Consider the following 15,545-nt stretch of genomic DNA (forward strand, 5'->3'; position numbering starts at 1 on the left):
TTTACCATATAAATTGCTACCATGCTAACCAGATTCCACATTCTGCACAAGCCCCATAATGCAAAGTAAAACACAACATGTTCCCAGAATACATTTCACAGGGGTCAGCGTGCCAATTTTAGCATTGCAGCTAACTACAGGACTGGAATTCTGCATGACATTGACTCAGGGCTCATGTTATGAACAAGTGAGAGCAAGTGAGGGACACTTTATGGCAGTAAAACAGAGGTACATGATGTTCCCCTTCCCTAAAATAAGCACAGAGAGTGGTGAAAAGCTCAGTGTAAACACCTCATATGGCTTCTGTAACAAAGCCCTAGCAGTTACTGTGGCACCCCTGAAGATCTATTAATCTGCTAAAGTGGCACCCCATTATGGGATTCCCTTGTTTCCTCTAATATAAGGTAACCACAATGGGTAGCCATTGAATTTTCTCAACACATCTTTTGTTTGCGTGTACTGCTTGTAGAATGTGCAGATCTTAGGTTGCATGATGGAACTAACACAGATCTAGCAAGTCTTATATATATATATATATATATATATATATATATATATATATATATATATATATATATATATATATATATATATATATATATATATATATATATATATATGTATAATATTTTAAGACAGGGTTGACATATTTTACCTACTTACAATTCCTAAAGGAAACCTTATAGAGAAACAAAAATAACAGAGGTCCTAAAATAAAACCCTGTGGTACACCAGAAAAATGGCACATATTTTCAAAGACAGTGTTCACTTCTCTCAGTTTGTTTACAACAGAAATTAATGATGAGAATGAAAGTCTGGGTGAAATTCCTTGATTAATATAACTATATATTCTTGGAATTTAGTTAAAACAGCTTTTCCTAGGAACCAACTCCTATGTAAAAAGTAAGCAGTGCTTTTGATCCTAAATGTTTAAAGGACACTTTGGGCTGGCTCCACTTTAAAAGTCTTCATCTTTCAAGTGGTTCAGTGGCTCCCTCGTGTTCTGGAAGCAAAATGCCTTTCCTGTTTCTCATAGTTCTTGAAAAAACACACCAAAGAGGAAAAACAAAGAAATCCAGCAAAAGACTTCATTTGACTGCTCAGATTTTAATCTTTGATATACAACGATCACAACAAATCTTACTCATGTAACAAATCCAAGCCCAAAGTAATGTTAATTATACCAACAAATATTCATATTCATGATTGAAAATCAGCTTCTGGTGGCGGAGAAGCTGAATAAGTTATGTGTGAAGTGTCGAAACTCTTTCTTGGTTCTTGTTCACTGTTGTTGAGTTGTGCATATTCCAGAGTCACCTGCTGGGAAAGACACACACTTCACAAACTAGCTTTCAGAATAATGTTTTAAGCAGTATTTTACATTTTAATTACCTGGCTGTCCAAACTAATACAGAAATATAACTGTGGACAATACATGCAGCTTTAGTTTTTTTTTTTGTACTTATAATTCATTTCCCCCCAAATTATATACCATATAATGAGAAAAAAACAACAACCTTATAATTATAAAGTCTGATTCTCATATTCATTACTACTATATGAAACAAATCTAAAATAGTTCTATATACAAAAAAATAAAATAAAAATACGTAATTTAGAGCAGCATTTTTAGTGTAATACAATGATGGCAATGAGAACTTAAAATATTTGGATGGCTAACTACATGTCAAATGTTTAAATTACTTCATTTTCCTCTTTGGATTTAGTGTGATTGGAAGTTTTCCTGACAGGCTTCATAAGACTGACCAAATCAGATACAACGTATTGAGATTTCTTCTGTGGCACCTATTTCTTCCACAAGAGGGCCTCCCGGTTGCAAAACTATTTGTACATACCTACATGTGGACTTTTGTGTCTGTGTGTCAACAATGTGCGTCACTTACGCCCTCAGCCTGTTCCGAAACTCCTGCAAAAAACAAAAACAAATGAACCACCGTCACAAAAGAGGCGCAGTGGAATATGGATGAATATTTAATAACTTCAGCCCAGCTTCCTGAACCAACTATAATCAACTCCCAAGGAAGAGGAGTGCGGTGCCCGCCTTAGGCTTATCGCGTTAGTGCCATGCTAATGTGCCTGTGTAAGTAATCTGTTTCCCTCCAGATGCAGCTATTGTTTGGCATTATGTGGGCATGCCAAAACCCATTTCAGCGTGACCTCTGCTATGTTTCAGCATTGTTTCAGACACATACCACAATGATTAGTAAGAGGTCTTGCTATTAATCAACCAGGGAAAAGGGACTGTGGAGTGTTTCTTTGCACTGAAGAAAACAATAGACAAGTTTCTGTGTCGTTTAGGCAGAGGAACATGAGGCTCCAGGGCCCATTGTGAAAACAGGAAGCTCCTTCCCACCAGTGCAGGAAGTAGCCACCTGGCATCTCATGCATGATGAAAACACCACACATTCATTAACAATGTCAGTTTGGATACAGTTTAACAGCGTACCTCTTTTACTTCCTGTAAAGGTCAAGCTGTAATGTACGTGATTCAAACATCTAAGCTCACCTGGTGTGGACACCTGGACATCTGTGTCCTGGACACTGTATTCTGGCTCTGTGGTTATCTTCACGGGAACATCTATTAAAAATACGGACACATTTTCACACATTTTTTTAGCATTCAAATGGAATTTATGTAGTCAAGAAAGTTGAGTTGATAGGAAATTCTCAAAGTAGTCATGATTAATCATCATTAATTTTCTGTAAAGTTGCTTTGCTATGATTTTGTATCATATAAAGTGCTATACAAATAAAACTGATTTGAAATGAAAAAGGATCCAATGGTTTTTTCCTTTTTTTAATCAGTAAGGAAATAAAAATACTACATTAAAAACAAAACAAAACAACATTTAAAAATATGAATTAGAATTTCCATATAAAATTTACATTATTTTAATTTTAAACTAATAAACTTAATGTGATGAATATCTGGCAGTCACACTTCAGATAAAACAAATAATAAATACACAACAACCAAGTTTATATATTTATCATCAATTTTATACATTTTATTTAAATATTAATTGTGCCCTGGTTAACCATATTTTAACCGTGTCTATACTTTTTGACTGAATACATTTAGTTGTTTTAACAATCAACAGATTTATCCTGATGCTAAACAATAAATGCATTCTGAAAATATAATTATTTAAATAGACTACATTTAAATAAACTTTGCCATCAAGATTATGTTTAATCCACTCATGTGTAATCTAAATGGATGGAAATTACGGCTATATGGAATTGAAATAAAATTGTAAATTAGGTCTAATAAAATAAAAATAAAAAAACGTAAGAAATGTCAATGTTTGCAGCACAAATGCACTGTGTTGGATCGCCATCGATATTGAGTTTAAAATCTGGTTCCTGAAGAAGAACTGTCAGGAAGTGTGCTGATGAGAGGCCCGGAAGGAGCTAGGAAGGCAACAAAGCAGAACTGCCCAAGCTCCAAAGAGATTTTATTTTCACAAAACAGAACCAAATCCAATCATCCAATATATTCAATTGACAGATTTTTCACAATGATTCCATCCGAGGAATTCATGTCGAAGAACATTGAAATTTTAGCAACTCACCTCCGCTGGGATCGACTTCCTGTGGATGAAGCAGCTCAGAGTTTTCATCAGTATGATCTTCAGAATCTAGTAGAACAGCAAGCAGAGGGTGTCATCTGAGTAACTCACATCACATTGGCATAATCTGGTGTAAAATCTGTACTACCTGAGGCAGATACATTTTCACTCCAGACATTCCTGCCCATCACACAGGGAGTTCCTGTAAGGCAGAAATCAGGATATGGGTTCAACTTCTAATGTCAGAGAAAAATCAATAAAATACAATTTTCAGTATGATTCAATATTCAGCCATTCCAATGAGCCAGACATATCCAATTCAATGTCCTATAAAGCCGGTTGGAGCTAAAGTCACACCCCTCCCTTTCTCAGCCCAATGCACAATGATACCAGAAAAGGGGTATTATGTAACAATCTGCATAGCACTTATTGCATGTAACAAACTCCACCTGAATTGCAATTGCATTGGTAATGCAAAACTGGAAGTTCATTCACTTTAATTTAACTTAAATGGACCTACTTTGACATAAATCTAAATAAAGATCAACGTCACTTAATTTTAGGAACACACAACACCTTAAAGGGGGGGTGATATGCTCGTTTTCACTCAATATCCTGTTAATCTTGACTACGTATAGAGTAGTACTGCATCCTTCATAAATCCAAAAAGTCTTTAGTTTTATTATATTCATAAGAGAAAGATAGTCTGTACCGATTTTTCCCGGAAAAACACGACCGGCTGGAGGCGTGACGTGTGGGCGGAGCTAAAGAATCACGAGCGCGAGTAGGCTTTTGCATTGAGAGCATGTGGAAACTGTGACATTACCGTGAGGGAAAACCCATCATCCAAAACAAACCATGGCTTACAGTCAGATTCAGCCGTTTATTTATGATCCAGAATCAGATCCCGAGGCTGAAACTGAATGAGAGCAGCAGTAGCAACGACTCGTTCCGAGCGGGGCTCGAACCCGGGTCTCTGGCATGGGAGGGGACGCACTAACAAGGAGGCAGAGATATTTGAAGCAGTTTTACTCACCGCCTGCGGTTTCAACACACGATCGTGACCCTTTTTCGTTGGGACTGCATTATCCTTAAGAAATAAACGATACGCAAATCCGTCGTCAAACTGGGCCTTGTTTGTAAAACAAGCATCTTCGAAATGCAGGGAACAAACACAAACACTTGCACGACTCCGTTGATGCTCTGTAAAAATAAACTCCATCCACTGGTCCATTAATGCTGTTTTTTCTTTGGTAATCTGTACAGGGTTGTCTTGCCCTGGCAACCAAAAACACACTTCTTTTGTGACATTTCGCGACGCTCTCGCTCTGATCAGTGAAGTCTGTTGTGCTCTCAGTGCTCTGCTATACGGGAGCGCGTGCTCTTCCGGCAGAAGTGCCTTAGGACCCATATAAGGAAATTTCGCTCCATCTAACGTCACACAGAGCCATACTCGAAAAAAACTTTCCGAAACTTGTGACAAACCGGAAGGAGTATTTTGGGAACAAAAATACTCCTTCAAACGTACAACTTGATTTTTGAAACTTTGTCCATGTTTAGCATGGGAATCCAACTCTTTAACAGTGTAAAAAACTCAGTATGAATGAAATAGCATTTCACCCCCCCCCCCTTTAAATCATAGCCAAATGCAGTGTATTAATGTTAATATAACAAGGATGGGGACATCTGTTACCATTGAGAGCAGTGTTATCTTCAATGTCGAGAGTAAGGCTTATTCTCATGGGGTCACCTGATTTGGGTCGTGGAGGTTTTCTGAGAAACAAAGCAGTTTAAACAGAATGGAAAAAAGCTTCTAATGCTAATTCAAGAAGTAGATGTTAAACAGAGATGAAGAGAGGCCTCTTACACTGATAACTCAGTTGCTTGCTCTTTTTTGTGTGGATTTGACAATTTCTTTGAAAAGACTGTCAGGACTATGACACTAGCCACCAAAAGCAAGATACAGAACACTCCAATAAGAACCTTCTTCCACAGTGCTAAACTGACTATAAAACACACAAAAATGAACAGAACAATAACTAGAACATCTTCTGCAGATACACAAGACAAATACAAGCATTACATTCTCAGCATTGCCGCAAGGGGTGCTGTTAGCGTAGCATTAGCATAAACAGGCAGTTTCCACTGTCAGTTACTCTTTCAGGTCAACTAACTTTATCACCTGCGACTGTGTACTTGAATAGACTATGCATTACAGTTCAAAATACTCTATATCTAAACATAGAAGCTCTACTATGACTTCAGAGTGATCAGATGGTAAGTCGGTGTGTGTTTACCAACTTACCGCCAATTCTGGCTGGAAAACTCTTTTTGGTTTCATTGGCGTTATTGGACGCCTCACAGTAGTAGTCGCCTCTCTGGCCTCGCTCGATGGCTTTAACGACGTATCTTCCTTCTAATGATCTGACTTCTTGGGTGGAGGAAGGGAGCTTAACTGTGTTATAATACCAGGTGAAGGTGATGGGGTCAGAGCCCTGGTGTACACTGCAGATGAGGATGAGATCTGTCCCCTCTGTGACCGTAACTTCCTCCGGCTTCAGTTCAGGCCTGGAAACAGGTACTGGTAGACAGATTTTTTTTTTTTTTTTATGTAAGTACAATAACACTGAAGTCATCTTTCAGTTGTTATTCACTGAATATCACCAGCTCCATTGCAACTTCCAATTCAAAATTTGTGAGAGCAAATGGTGTTTGGGGTCATTGTCATGTTTTTATCTGATTGTGAACAAGAATGAGATTTTAGAGGTTTGGCTGAGTGACATATATAAAAATATCCACTTCTGTAACAATGCAGCTGTTGGATGATCACAGGAGATTTTAAGTATTGCCATTGTTTTATGGTCAGCTTTTGTGTGTGTGTGTTCATTTATTTTTTTCATGGAAATTCCAGCATGATGTTTTTGGAAGAACATGAATAAATAATAATGACAGAATTCACTGATGTTGATTAATAATTTTTATGGTTCTTCAAAAGTGACTCATGTTAAACTTGGTTAAAGCAAACAAAACAAGTACTAGCGAAAAAAGGTGTATATCATGTCCTCTAGTATGAAAACAAAAGAGTATTGAATAAGCTTTAGAGGAGGTGCATTGCAGTGATTTTACCACAAATAGATGGTGACATTAGGAAGGATACAAAACTGTGACCAAATCACTGTAACACATGCTTTTATAAATCATTCAGCTCTTTTAACGTGATTTGTGTTTCACTGAACGCTTATACAATTGACTATGTTAAAAAAGCCATACATACAGAGCTGGTTATGTGTTAGTTTACACTATGGTAAAAGTGTTTTGAGGTTCAAACATAATAATAATAATATAGGTTTATTTTTGATGTTTTGTTTTTTTTGAGCCTATGTTGCGAAGATTTGTCATGACAAACTTTGAATGGCTTGAAATACCTTTCCTGAAAGTGAAACTTTAGCAGGCTTTGATGTGAAGGACAGGAATATAATGAATGTGACATACAATGGTACGGGACTCAATGGTCCATCAGTGATTAAAGCTAATATCAGCATCTAAAAATGGCAACATGCACTTCCAAATTAATTCAAAAAGAGTAACAACCCAGATGTTTCGGTAGGAAGTTGTCAGGATGTGTTCCTCTTACCTATGACTGTTGCTCTTAGGGGTTTGCTGGTCTTACGGAGCAATCGCACATTGTTAGAAGCCTGACATCTGAAGTTGTCGATATCTTTAGGAAAACTGATGGAGGTTATATTAAAGATCGCCCTGTCAGCTGCCTCAACCACTTTCTGATCCACTGGAACACTGGTCTTCAGTAAGGTGTAGGTTATTGGAAACGTTCCATTTTCAGCCTCACATGAAACCCTGAACGGCTTACCAACAATCACCTTATCAACAACACGAAGGACTGGGACAGAAACAGGCACTGGAAAAGAGAGGAGGAAAAATAAGAAGCATGCACAAAAGAAAACGTGGTCTTGCAGTGCACCACATCAATTGGAATAAATCTATTTGGGTCGATTCTACACTTAAAAATAAAGGTTCTTTATTGGCATTCATGGTTTCATGAAGAACCTTCATCATCCATGGAATCTTTCCATTCCACAAAAGGTTCTTTAGATTTCTGACTAAGAATTATTATTTTTTTTAATGTTTTATTTAAGACATGTTCCCTGAAAGTTTCTTTGGGGAACTCAAAATGTTTCTTCAAATGCATCACTACAAAAATCCCCTTATGGAACCTTTATTTTCAAGAGTATTGGCAGTATTGGGAGCAACTGTATTTCTATTTTTTTTTAAACAGCTTTTGTTATTACTTTATTATAACATGTTATAACATAGATATAAAAAAAAGTTATTATATAGCAGTCAGTTAGTAATATGGGTAATATATACATGTCCCTGAGTACAAAGATTTAACAAAAGCAGAAAATCATCACCTTTAGCCTTTAAAATAAACGGTAAGCTGGTCTTATTGACTTCTTTAGCCATGGCCATACAGCAGTAGTTCCCATTGGTGGCCAGGCTTGCAGTGTCATCGTATGTGGCAATTTCTGCAATGCTTTGACCATCTTTCAGCAAAACATACTTTATATCTGCTTTTCTGATCTTCGCTGGGGAGATTACATCGCTGCTGCAGGTCAGAGTGAAGCGCTCGCCTTCAAAAACCTGGTCTGGGATCATTCTCATAATTGGCTTCGAGAACAGTTCTGATGAGTGAAGATGGCGACAAAATTGTTTTTTTATTATCATGCAGTCCTGGGTTATTATAGTCAACTAAAACTAAAATCGAAGCCATAACTTAACATAAAAAAATCAAATAAACTGTATGTACTGTAGCTAACAGTATCTGAAAGCATTTTAAGATTAGTCAAAATGTTAAGTAAAAAACACACAAATGGTTTGCGATGTGCACAACCTGAACAACAAATAATTGAATTGCGTGAAAATCTGATGCACATTTTTTAAAAATAAAAACTTGGTGTTATTATACCTGTAACATTTAGCTGATATGATGTCTTCTTTTGCACGCTGCCTTTCTCTGCTTTACACACATAGTCCCTTGAATCCTCAGATCTTACTACGAGGCTGTGTGTGAAGTTTGTATGAGATACTCTAAGAATGGTTTTGTCTCTGGTGAGGTACAATCTAAGATCTGAGTATAATTGCACGTTACATGTGATCTGCACCCTGTCACCCTCAACAACATTCACATTGGGGGAGATGCTTATTTGTGGGGTGATCACATCAAGATCTGTAAAAAAGAAAGTCCGTCTCACTGTTAATGCAAAATATCATCAGATGTGTTAATATTAGGGGTGTAACGGTTCACAAAATTCACGGTTCGGTTCGATACGATACACTGATGTCACGGTTCGGTTCGGTTCGATACGTTTTAGATACAGCAAAATGTAAAAACATCTCAACTTTTCAGAATGCCGCAAGCGCACCGCGGGTCATGTGACAAGAACCAACCAATCAGCTTCATCCTTTCCCGTAACAACGTTGAGAGCTCAGCCAAGATGAAGGAACAGCTGATCATAGTTGTATATGGATTGCAATTTTGAAATAAATTCAGTAGCAGAGCTACTGCAAGCGATTTTTAGAGCTGCAAATCCATTTATCCTTCGCTGAAATTTCCGCGTCTCATGGAGAGAGCACGTCATTGTTGCTTAGCAAAGACAGACGCCTCATGAGCGCTTCTGCCCGAGCGCTTTGGAAAGGAGGAGAAAGACGCGCTTAGCGTTTTCCATGCGTTTTTAGGCACGATATGTGAACGGCCCCTAAGGCGCTCGCTCACTCAGCACGCGCTGAAGGCTCGTTGCAAAATGTCTAATGCATTTAACAGACCAGAAATATAAGATCCTAAAATAACCAACAGGTCTGGTGTTTGGGTTGGATTCCCTGTAAGCTATAGTGTCTAAATGCTGCAGGGATAGTTTGCTGCGTGCATGTTTCTCCTTTTTTTCGTCTTTTCCCAGATAGTACTGACGCATATATCCCAGATATTCCCGCTGTTTTTTTTTTTTGTTTTTTTTTTTGTAATCCCGCTGGTGTACCCTGTCATGTTGCAGATGCGACATACCGTTGTTTATTTATCCACCACTCTCTTGCCATCACCATTATAGCTTAAAGGGAATCCAAAGTGCACCCAAACACCAGACCTGTTGGTTATTGGAGGATCTTCTCATTTCTAGTCTGTTAAACGCATTGGCTATTTTGCAACGAGCCTTCAGCGTGTACTGAGTGAGCGAGCGCCTGCTGAGTAGCCTAACATAAACATATAAGATGGTGTTTTTTTCTTCTTCTGGAGTGTCAGGGGCGTTTCCTGTTACGTTGTTTGGGTTATTGGGCTACCTTGTTGAACGCATATCATTATATTTCTTTCTCTCTCTCTCTTTTTTTTTTTTTTTTCAAATATAATTAATTACTCCAACGAACCGTTCGGTATACATAATGCGTACCGCGTACCGAACCGAAAGCGTCGTACCGAACGGTTCAATACGAATACGCGTATCGTTACACCCCTAGTTAATATATATATATGGGGTTCTTTAAAGTAACTTGAATATGCTTTTACCTTGTACAGTAACATTCACCATGTTGCTTTTGTTGGAGTGTCCTTCTGTCGGTTGCATCAATACCATATAGTCACAATGCAGGTAGATGTCTTTGAGCTTCTGCATGGTCAGAGTGGTTGTCACAGAGTTGATGGTACTAGAGGCTTTCCTGACCTCCCGATCGTTTTCGTAGAAGAAGAACACCAGACTGCCCATCTCCTCTGGTGCACTGCATGTGGCAATAACGTCTCCCCCCTCAAACACAATGTCAGACTTCACCTTCAGCATTGGGATTTGAAGTCCTGTATGGGTTTAAAGACTTTCAAAGACTGAATATAATCAGTCACATCAACACACAATTTAAAACAAAATAATTCTGAAGTATCATCAGCAAATCTTGACAAGGCTTGTTGATGTACTGTTCATATCAAATTGCATCATTCAATGGTTGTTCTGATGACGAAGTTGTCATCAAACAAAATACTGATTTTGAAGATGATAACGAAAACATTTTAAGATTAGTGTATCAACTACCAGAATTGGTAAGAATTGATCAGTAATGCTTTTAAAGGGATAATTCACCCAAAAATGAAAAGTTGCTGTTAATTTACTCACCTTCAGGCCACCAAGTTGTAGGTGACTGCAAGTCAATGGCTACTGTTACTTTGAGAAGTAAAAAAATGCGTAAAGACAAGACCAAAATAATACTCCTGGCTCCTGATGATATACTGAAGTCTTATGAAGTGAAATGATCCATCTGTGCAAGAAACTGAACTTTATTTACAACATTTTCACCTCAAATCCAATTCTTTTCCATGAACTGGTTCTTTTGGATAGCTAGTTTCAATGAACTGGTTCAAATAACTGATTGGCCAGTTTGTTTACATCATGCATTGACGTAATTTAGAGCTAAGCAATTAAATTAACAGCGTAAATTAGCGTAAAAACTCTTGCACAAACTGATCATTTCGCTTCATAAGACCTCAATATATCATCAGGAGCCACGGGTATTAAGTTTGTGTTGCCTAATATTTTTTTTTTTTGAATCAAATTGATGGAAGCCATTGACATGAATTTAATGAATCACTTAAGATCCGTAATATTCTTCTGAAGTAAAAAAGGTCACCTATATCTTGGATGGCCTTATGGTGAGTAAATTAACAGCAAATATTCATATTTTGGGTGAACTATCTCTTTAAGATGGGGCTTAGTGGAGGGTAAGTTATGTCACTCACCTGTGACGTTCAATGGCAAAGTGTTGCTCTTCTTGTGCTTGTCATTGATGTGGACACTGCACTGGTAGCCACCAGAGTTGGAAACCCTGGCATTAGAGAAACTGCGCTCCATCCACGAGTCACTGGTATTTTTGGAGTAAATCACCTGATCGTCCTGCGTGAGGCTAAAGGAGTGTGTCAGCGGCTGGCGATGGCTCTGACTGACACTGGCTTCACAACGCAAGGTCACTTTAGTGCCACTCTTCACATTATCAGCTGGAAGCACAGTCAGTTTCACCTCATCAATGGTCACTGCTGCTCAGAAACATCCAGAAGTAACAAACACACACATACAAGAAAACACAAATCAAGAAATTGGTCAAGAAAAAGTGCTTTATTAATAAAAAAAAATATTTAATCTTTTTTAAATTATTCTAAAATTATTTTACACATTTAGTCAAATGAACGGCAATTAAAAAAAACACTTGTTGGCTCTGAAATAACTTATAACTTAAGTTAAACTTGCTGTGAATCCTGCACATCCTCTTACTGTCACATATTTATGGTAATTATTATATATAATGTATATTTCTATATTATATATTTAAAGCATATGTATTAAAAATGTTAAATCAGTAGAATATACTTTAATGTAATTTCTACTGAAACTTATGTCGCGAAAAAATTACAATTTAATCGTGATTAATTGCATCCGAAAATAAAAATACAAATACAAATAAAAAGAAAATATTTACATAATGAATATAAACAGTTCACTACTATAGGTTATGTAAATATAAATACACACACATGCATGTATATATTTCAGTGTTATCTTTATATATTACATTTATAAATAATGTAAATTATATGAATATAAATATATACATGTAAATGTAAATACTTTGAAAAACTGTATGTGTATTTATAAATGTGTGTGTGTGTATTTATAAATACATAATACATATACACAGAAAACACACATATATTATGTGTGATTGTTCAAAAATGATTGTTTTGTATGCAATTAATCGCGATTAATCGTTTGACAGCACTATTTAAAATATATTTATTATGCAAATGCAGTTTCGAAGTTGCAATTTAGTGTATTTCAAATATACATACTTTAAAAGTATTATTAAATAACACACTGCAGTTAAAATTATAGTCCAGAACTTTGTGTACTTTATGTAGGGTCCTTTTAAAGCACGAGAAAAGATTATTAAAACGTAATGATAAAAAATTTATTTTAGTGTAAAACGTTGAATTTTATATTTTTACAAGTGCACTTTTTAAAAGAAGCTGTCATTAAAGTGTACTCTCTTTAAAGGGGGGGGGGGGGGTGAAATGCTATTTCATGCATACTGAGTTTTTTAAACTGTTAAAGAGTTGGATTCCCATGCTAAACATGGACAAAGTTTCAAAAATTAAGCTGTAAGTTTGAAGGAGTATTTTTGTTCCAAAAATACCTCTTCCGGTTTGTCACAAGTTTCTGAAAGTTTTTTTCGAGTATGGCTCTGTGTGACGTTAGATGGAGCGGAATTTCCTTATATGGGTCCTGAGGGCACTTCTGCCGAAAGAGCGCGCTCCCGTATAGCAGAGCACTGAGAGCACAACAGACTTCACTGATCAGAGCGAGAGCGTCGCGAAATGTCACAAAAGGAGTGTGTTTTTGGTTGCCAGGGCAAGACAACCCTGCACAGATTACCAAAAGAGAAACAGCATTAAGGGACCAGTGGATGGAGTTTATTTTTACAGAGCATCAACGGAGTTGTGCAAGTGTTTGTGTTTGTTCCCTGCATTTCGAAGATGCTTGTTTTACAAACAAAGCCCAGTTTGACACCGGATTTGCACATCGTTTATTTCTTAAGGATAATGCAGTCCCAACGAAAAAGGGTCACGATCGTGTGTTGGAACCGCAGGCGGTGAGTAAAACCGCTTCAAATATCTCTGTGTTGTTAACTTAGCTATCGGCGTGTAAGCACATCAAGTAAACAACATGCGATGTTGTCATCAAACTGCACTTTCCACATGTACAGCTTAAAAAAAAAAAGACGACAAAGTGGAACTTAGTCATTTTCCAAAACCGCTAAGCAAATATATACAGTTTCAGTACATACCACATAGAGACTTCGTTGCTGATGCTGCTCTTGTTAAATTTCAGCCGCTGGATCTGATTCTGGATCATAAATATACGCTGAATCTGACTGTTAGCCATGGTTTGTTTTGGTTGGTTTTGTCCTCACGGTGTCACAGCTTCCAAACGTTATCAAAGCAAAAGCCTACTGGCTCTCGTGATTCTTTAGCTCCGCCCACACGTCACGCCTCCAGCGGCTCGTGTTTTTCCGGGAAAAATTGGTACAGACTATCTTTCTCTTATGAATATAATAAAACTAAAGACTTTTTGGAGATATGAAGGATGCAGTACTACTCCATAGGTACTCAAGATTAACAGGATATTGAGTGAAAACGAGCATTTCACCCCCCCTTTAAGTACACTTAAGCAGCCTTTAATTTTAGAAATAATATACTATCCACAAGTCCAATTTTAAAGACTCGCAGTAAATGTACATTTATTTCAATTAAGCACACTTCTTTTCACAAGTGGTGTGTTCTGGTATTGTCTCATCAGTCATGCGATGCTGAATTTGGCTAAAAAGAAGCGTCAGACAGAGCCAGTGCATTGTTCCCAAAGAAACGTGTGCTTTCTTCGGCTCTCAAAAACAAAACAAAAACAAACAAAAAAAACCCTTCTAAAGACTCATGTTCTCTGTGTGTTTACTTTGAGCAGAACACACTGTTCTTTTCCTTAAAGAAAGTGTGTAAAGCAGCAGCGATCTCAACAGAAGGAAGCGGAAGGAAGTAAAATCCCATAAACAAACACTAAACACTTCCCTCTCAGGAGTGAAGAGCCTGTGATTTCTGCCGTACAACTCTCAACCTGGCCAACAAACACAACTGGAGTTCACTGCTAAACACCACTAAAAGCTGGAAAAACAAGGATAATCCGAACCCAGACTCAATGGTGGCGTGTTTACCAGGAAAACACAGTTTCTGTGGCTTAGAATCTGCATCACTGATCATGTTTGAGCCTCCAATTAGAAGCAGACTAAACATCTTGATATTGAAGTCCACACTTCCTGTGAGGGGCTAAACAGTGCGTGTCAAAGTATCTCTGAAGGAACAACGCATCCAAGGGAATCACAGATCTGCTCTGACTAAAAATACATCCTAAAAGTCTCAGAAAAGCACAAAGCACATAACTATTTTAAAATATTTCACTGCTCCCTTTTCCCAGCTATATAAATCAAGCAGTTAGGTTAGTCTGAGGTAAAAATAACCCTACAGAAGCTAGCGTCCCGAAACTGTTTCTCTCCCATGCAAATATAAAGTACAGATTGAAACTGGAAGGTGAAACGAGGACTTACCGGCCTGTATGTTGGCTGCTTGCCCTGCAGGTGAGAGCAAAAGGGAGAAAGAGGTGAGACAAGTGAACAAAAAGAGGATGAGAGGTGTCAATCATCAGTGCGAGGAGTCCTTACACAGTGCGCTCAGGCTGATGTGGAGCAGGCCGATCCAGAGAAGACACACGCTCATCTTTCCAGGTGAGTGTTCATGAATGTGAAGGGCGCATGAAGGGGATGGATGAAGGATGAAGAGAAGGGCAGAATGGTGGCACATTTCACTTGGAACCGCCTTTCTTTGTTTAACGTGCATCAGGAAACGTGTTCCTTCCTCAGGATGTGTGTATTTGAATGCTTCATTCGTCCAGGCCCTTGGAAAAAAAAAAAAAATCACCTTTCTGTTTATGGCGGGTCTCAAAGGCCTCTTGTTTTAGATCAAGATGATGCTTTCTGAGGCACATCAGCGGTGTGGCATCCATCCAGCACAAACACGTGTACCACAGTAGCACCCTGTTTTTAACACATTACACAATTCTTGACATGTTCCTTGGTCACATTAGGTGTTTTAGGACACATTCCACAGTTATACCACATCTGCCTTCGGATACAAACCAGACATTTCCGGATATTTCTTTGATTTTGAACACAATGGAAATATCTTTTATTTAAATTTTTATCATTATACAATGTTTTTCCGGCAAGCACCATGTAAATTAATTACATATATTTTTGGGCAGGTACCAAGATAATTTGCCTTCAGTTTTAGTTAACAATATCAGCGCT

The 15,545-nt window shown here is 37.7% G+C and overlaps 1 protein-coding gene across 4 annotated transcripts; it reads right to left on the reverse strand.

Annotated features, from left to right (window-relative positions):
• Positions 1–1,091: 1,091 nt before the first annotated feature.
• LOC113052829 (platelet endothelial cell adhesion molecule) lies at positions 1,092–15,261 on the reverse strand. 4 transcript variants are annotated; one of them, XM_026217281.1, is made up of 15 exons: positions 14,901–15,261; positions 14,787–14,810; positions 11,380–11,673; positions 10,165–10,446; positions 8,578–8,838; positions 8,024–8,293; positions 7,228–7,509; positions 5,899–6,174; positions 5,461–5,599; positions 5,287–5,366; positions 3,742–3,795; positions 3,597–3,662; positions 2,528–2,599; positions 1,905–1,927; positions 1,092–1,320 (listed from the first exon to the last, which is right to left on the reverse strand). In XM_026217281.1, exons 1-15 carry the CDS (start codon positions 15,073–15,075, stop codon positions 1,201–1,203), a joined length of 2,418 nt encoding a protein of 805 aa, XP_026073066.1. In that variant the 5' UTR covers positions 15,076–15,261; the 3' UTR covers positions 1,092–1,200. The 4 variants fall into 4 exon arrangements, with proteins under 4 accessions (XP_026073066.1, XP_026073074.1, XP_026073082.1 ...); XM_026217289.1 differs by having other exon boundaries at positions 1,092–1,317; positions 14,901–15,260; XM_026217297.1 differs by having other exon boundaries at positions 1,185–1,317; positions 1,857–1,927; positions 14,901–15,259.
• Positions 15,262–15,545: the final 284 nt, after the last annotated feature.

Source organism: Carassius auratus, chromosome 3 (assembly GCF_003368295.1).
Source record: "Carassius auratus strain Wakin chromosome 3, ASM336829v1, whole genome shotgun sequence".
NCBI classification, from domain to species: Eukaryota; Metazoa; Chordata; class Actinopteri; order Cypriniformes; family Cyprinidae; genus Carassius; species Carassius auratus.

Coding starts and splice junctions, on each gene's coding strand:
- LOC113052829 (XM_026217281.1), bottom strand. CDS start 15,075: ATGCACGTTAAACAAAGAAAGGCGGTTCCAAGTGAAATGTGCCACCAT. Junction 14,811..14,900: donor CATCAGCCTGAGCGCACTGT/GTAAGGACTCCT, acceptor TCTCACCTGCAG/GGCAAGCAGCCAACATACAG. Junction 1,928..2,527: donor TGTCCAGGTGTCCACACCAG/GTGAGCTTAGAT, acceptor TGTTTTTTGCAG/GAGTTTCGGAACAGGCTGAG.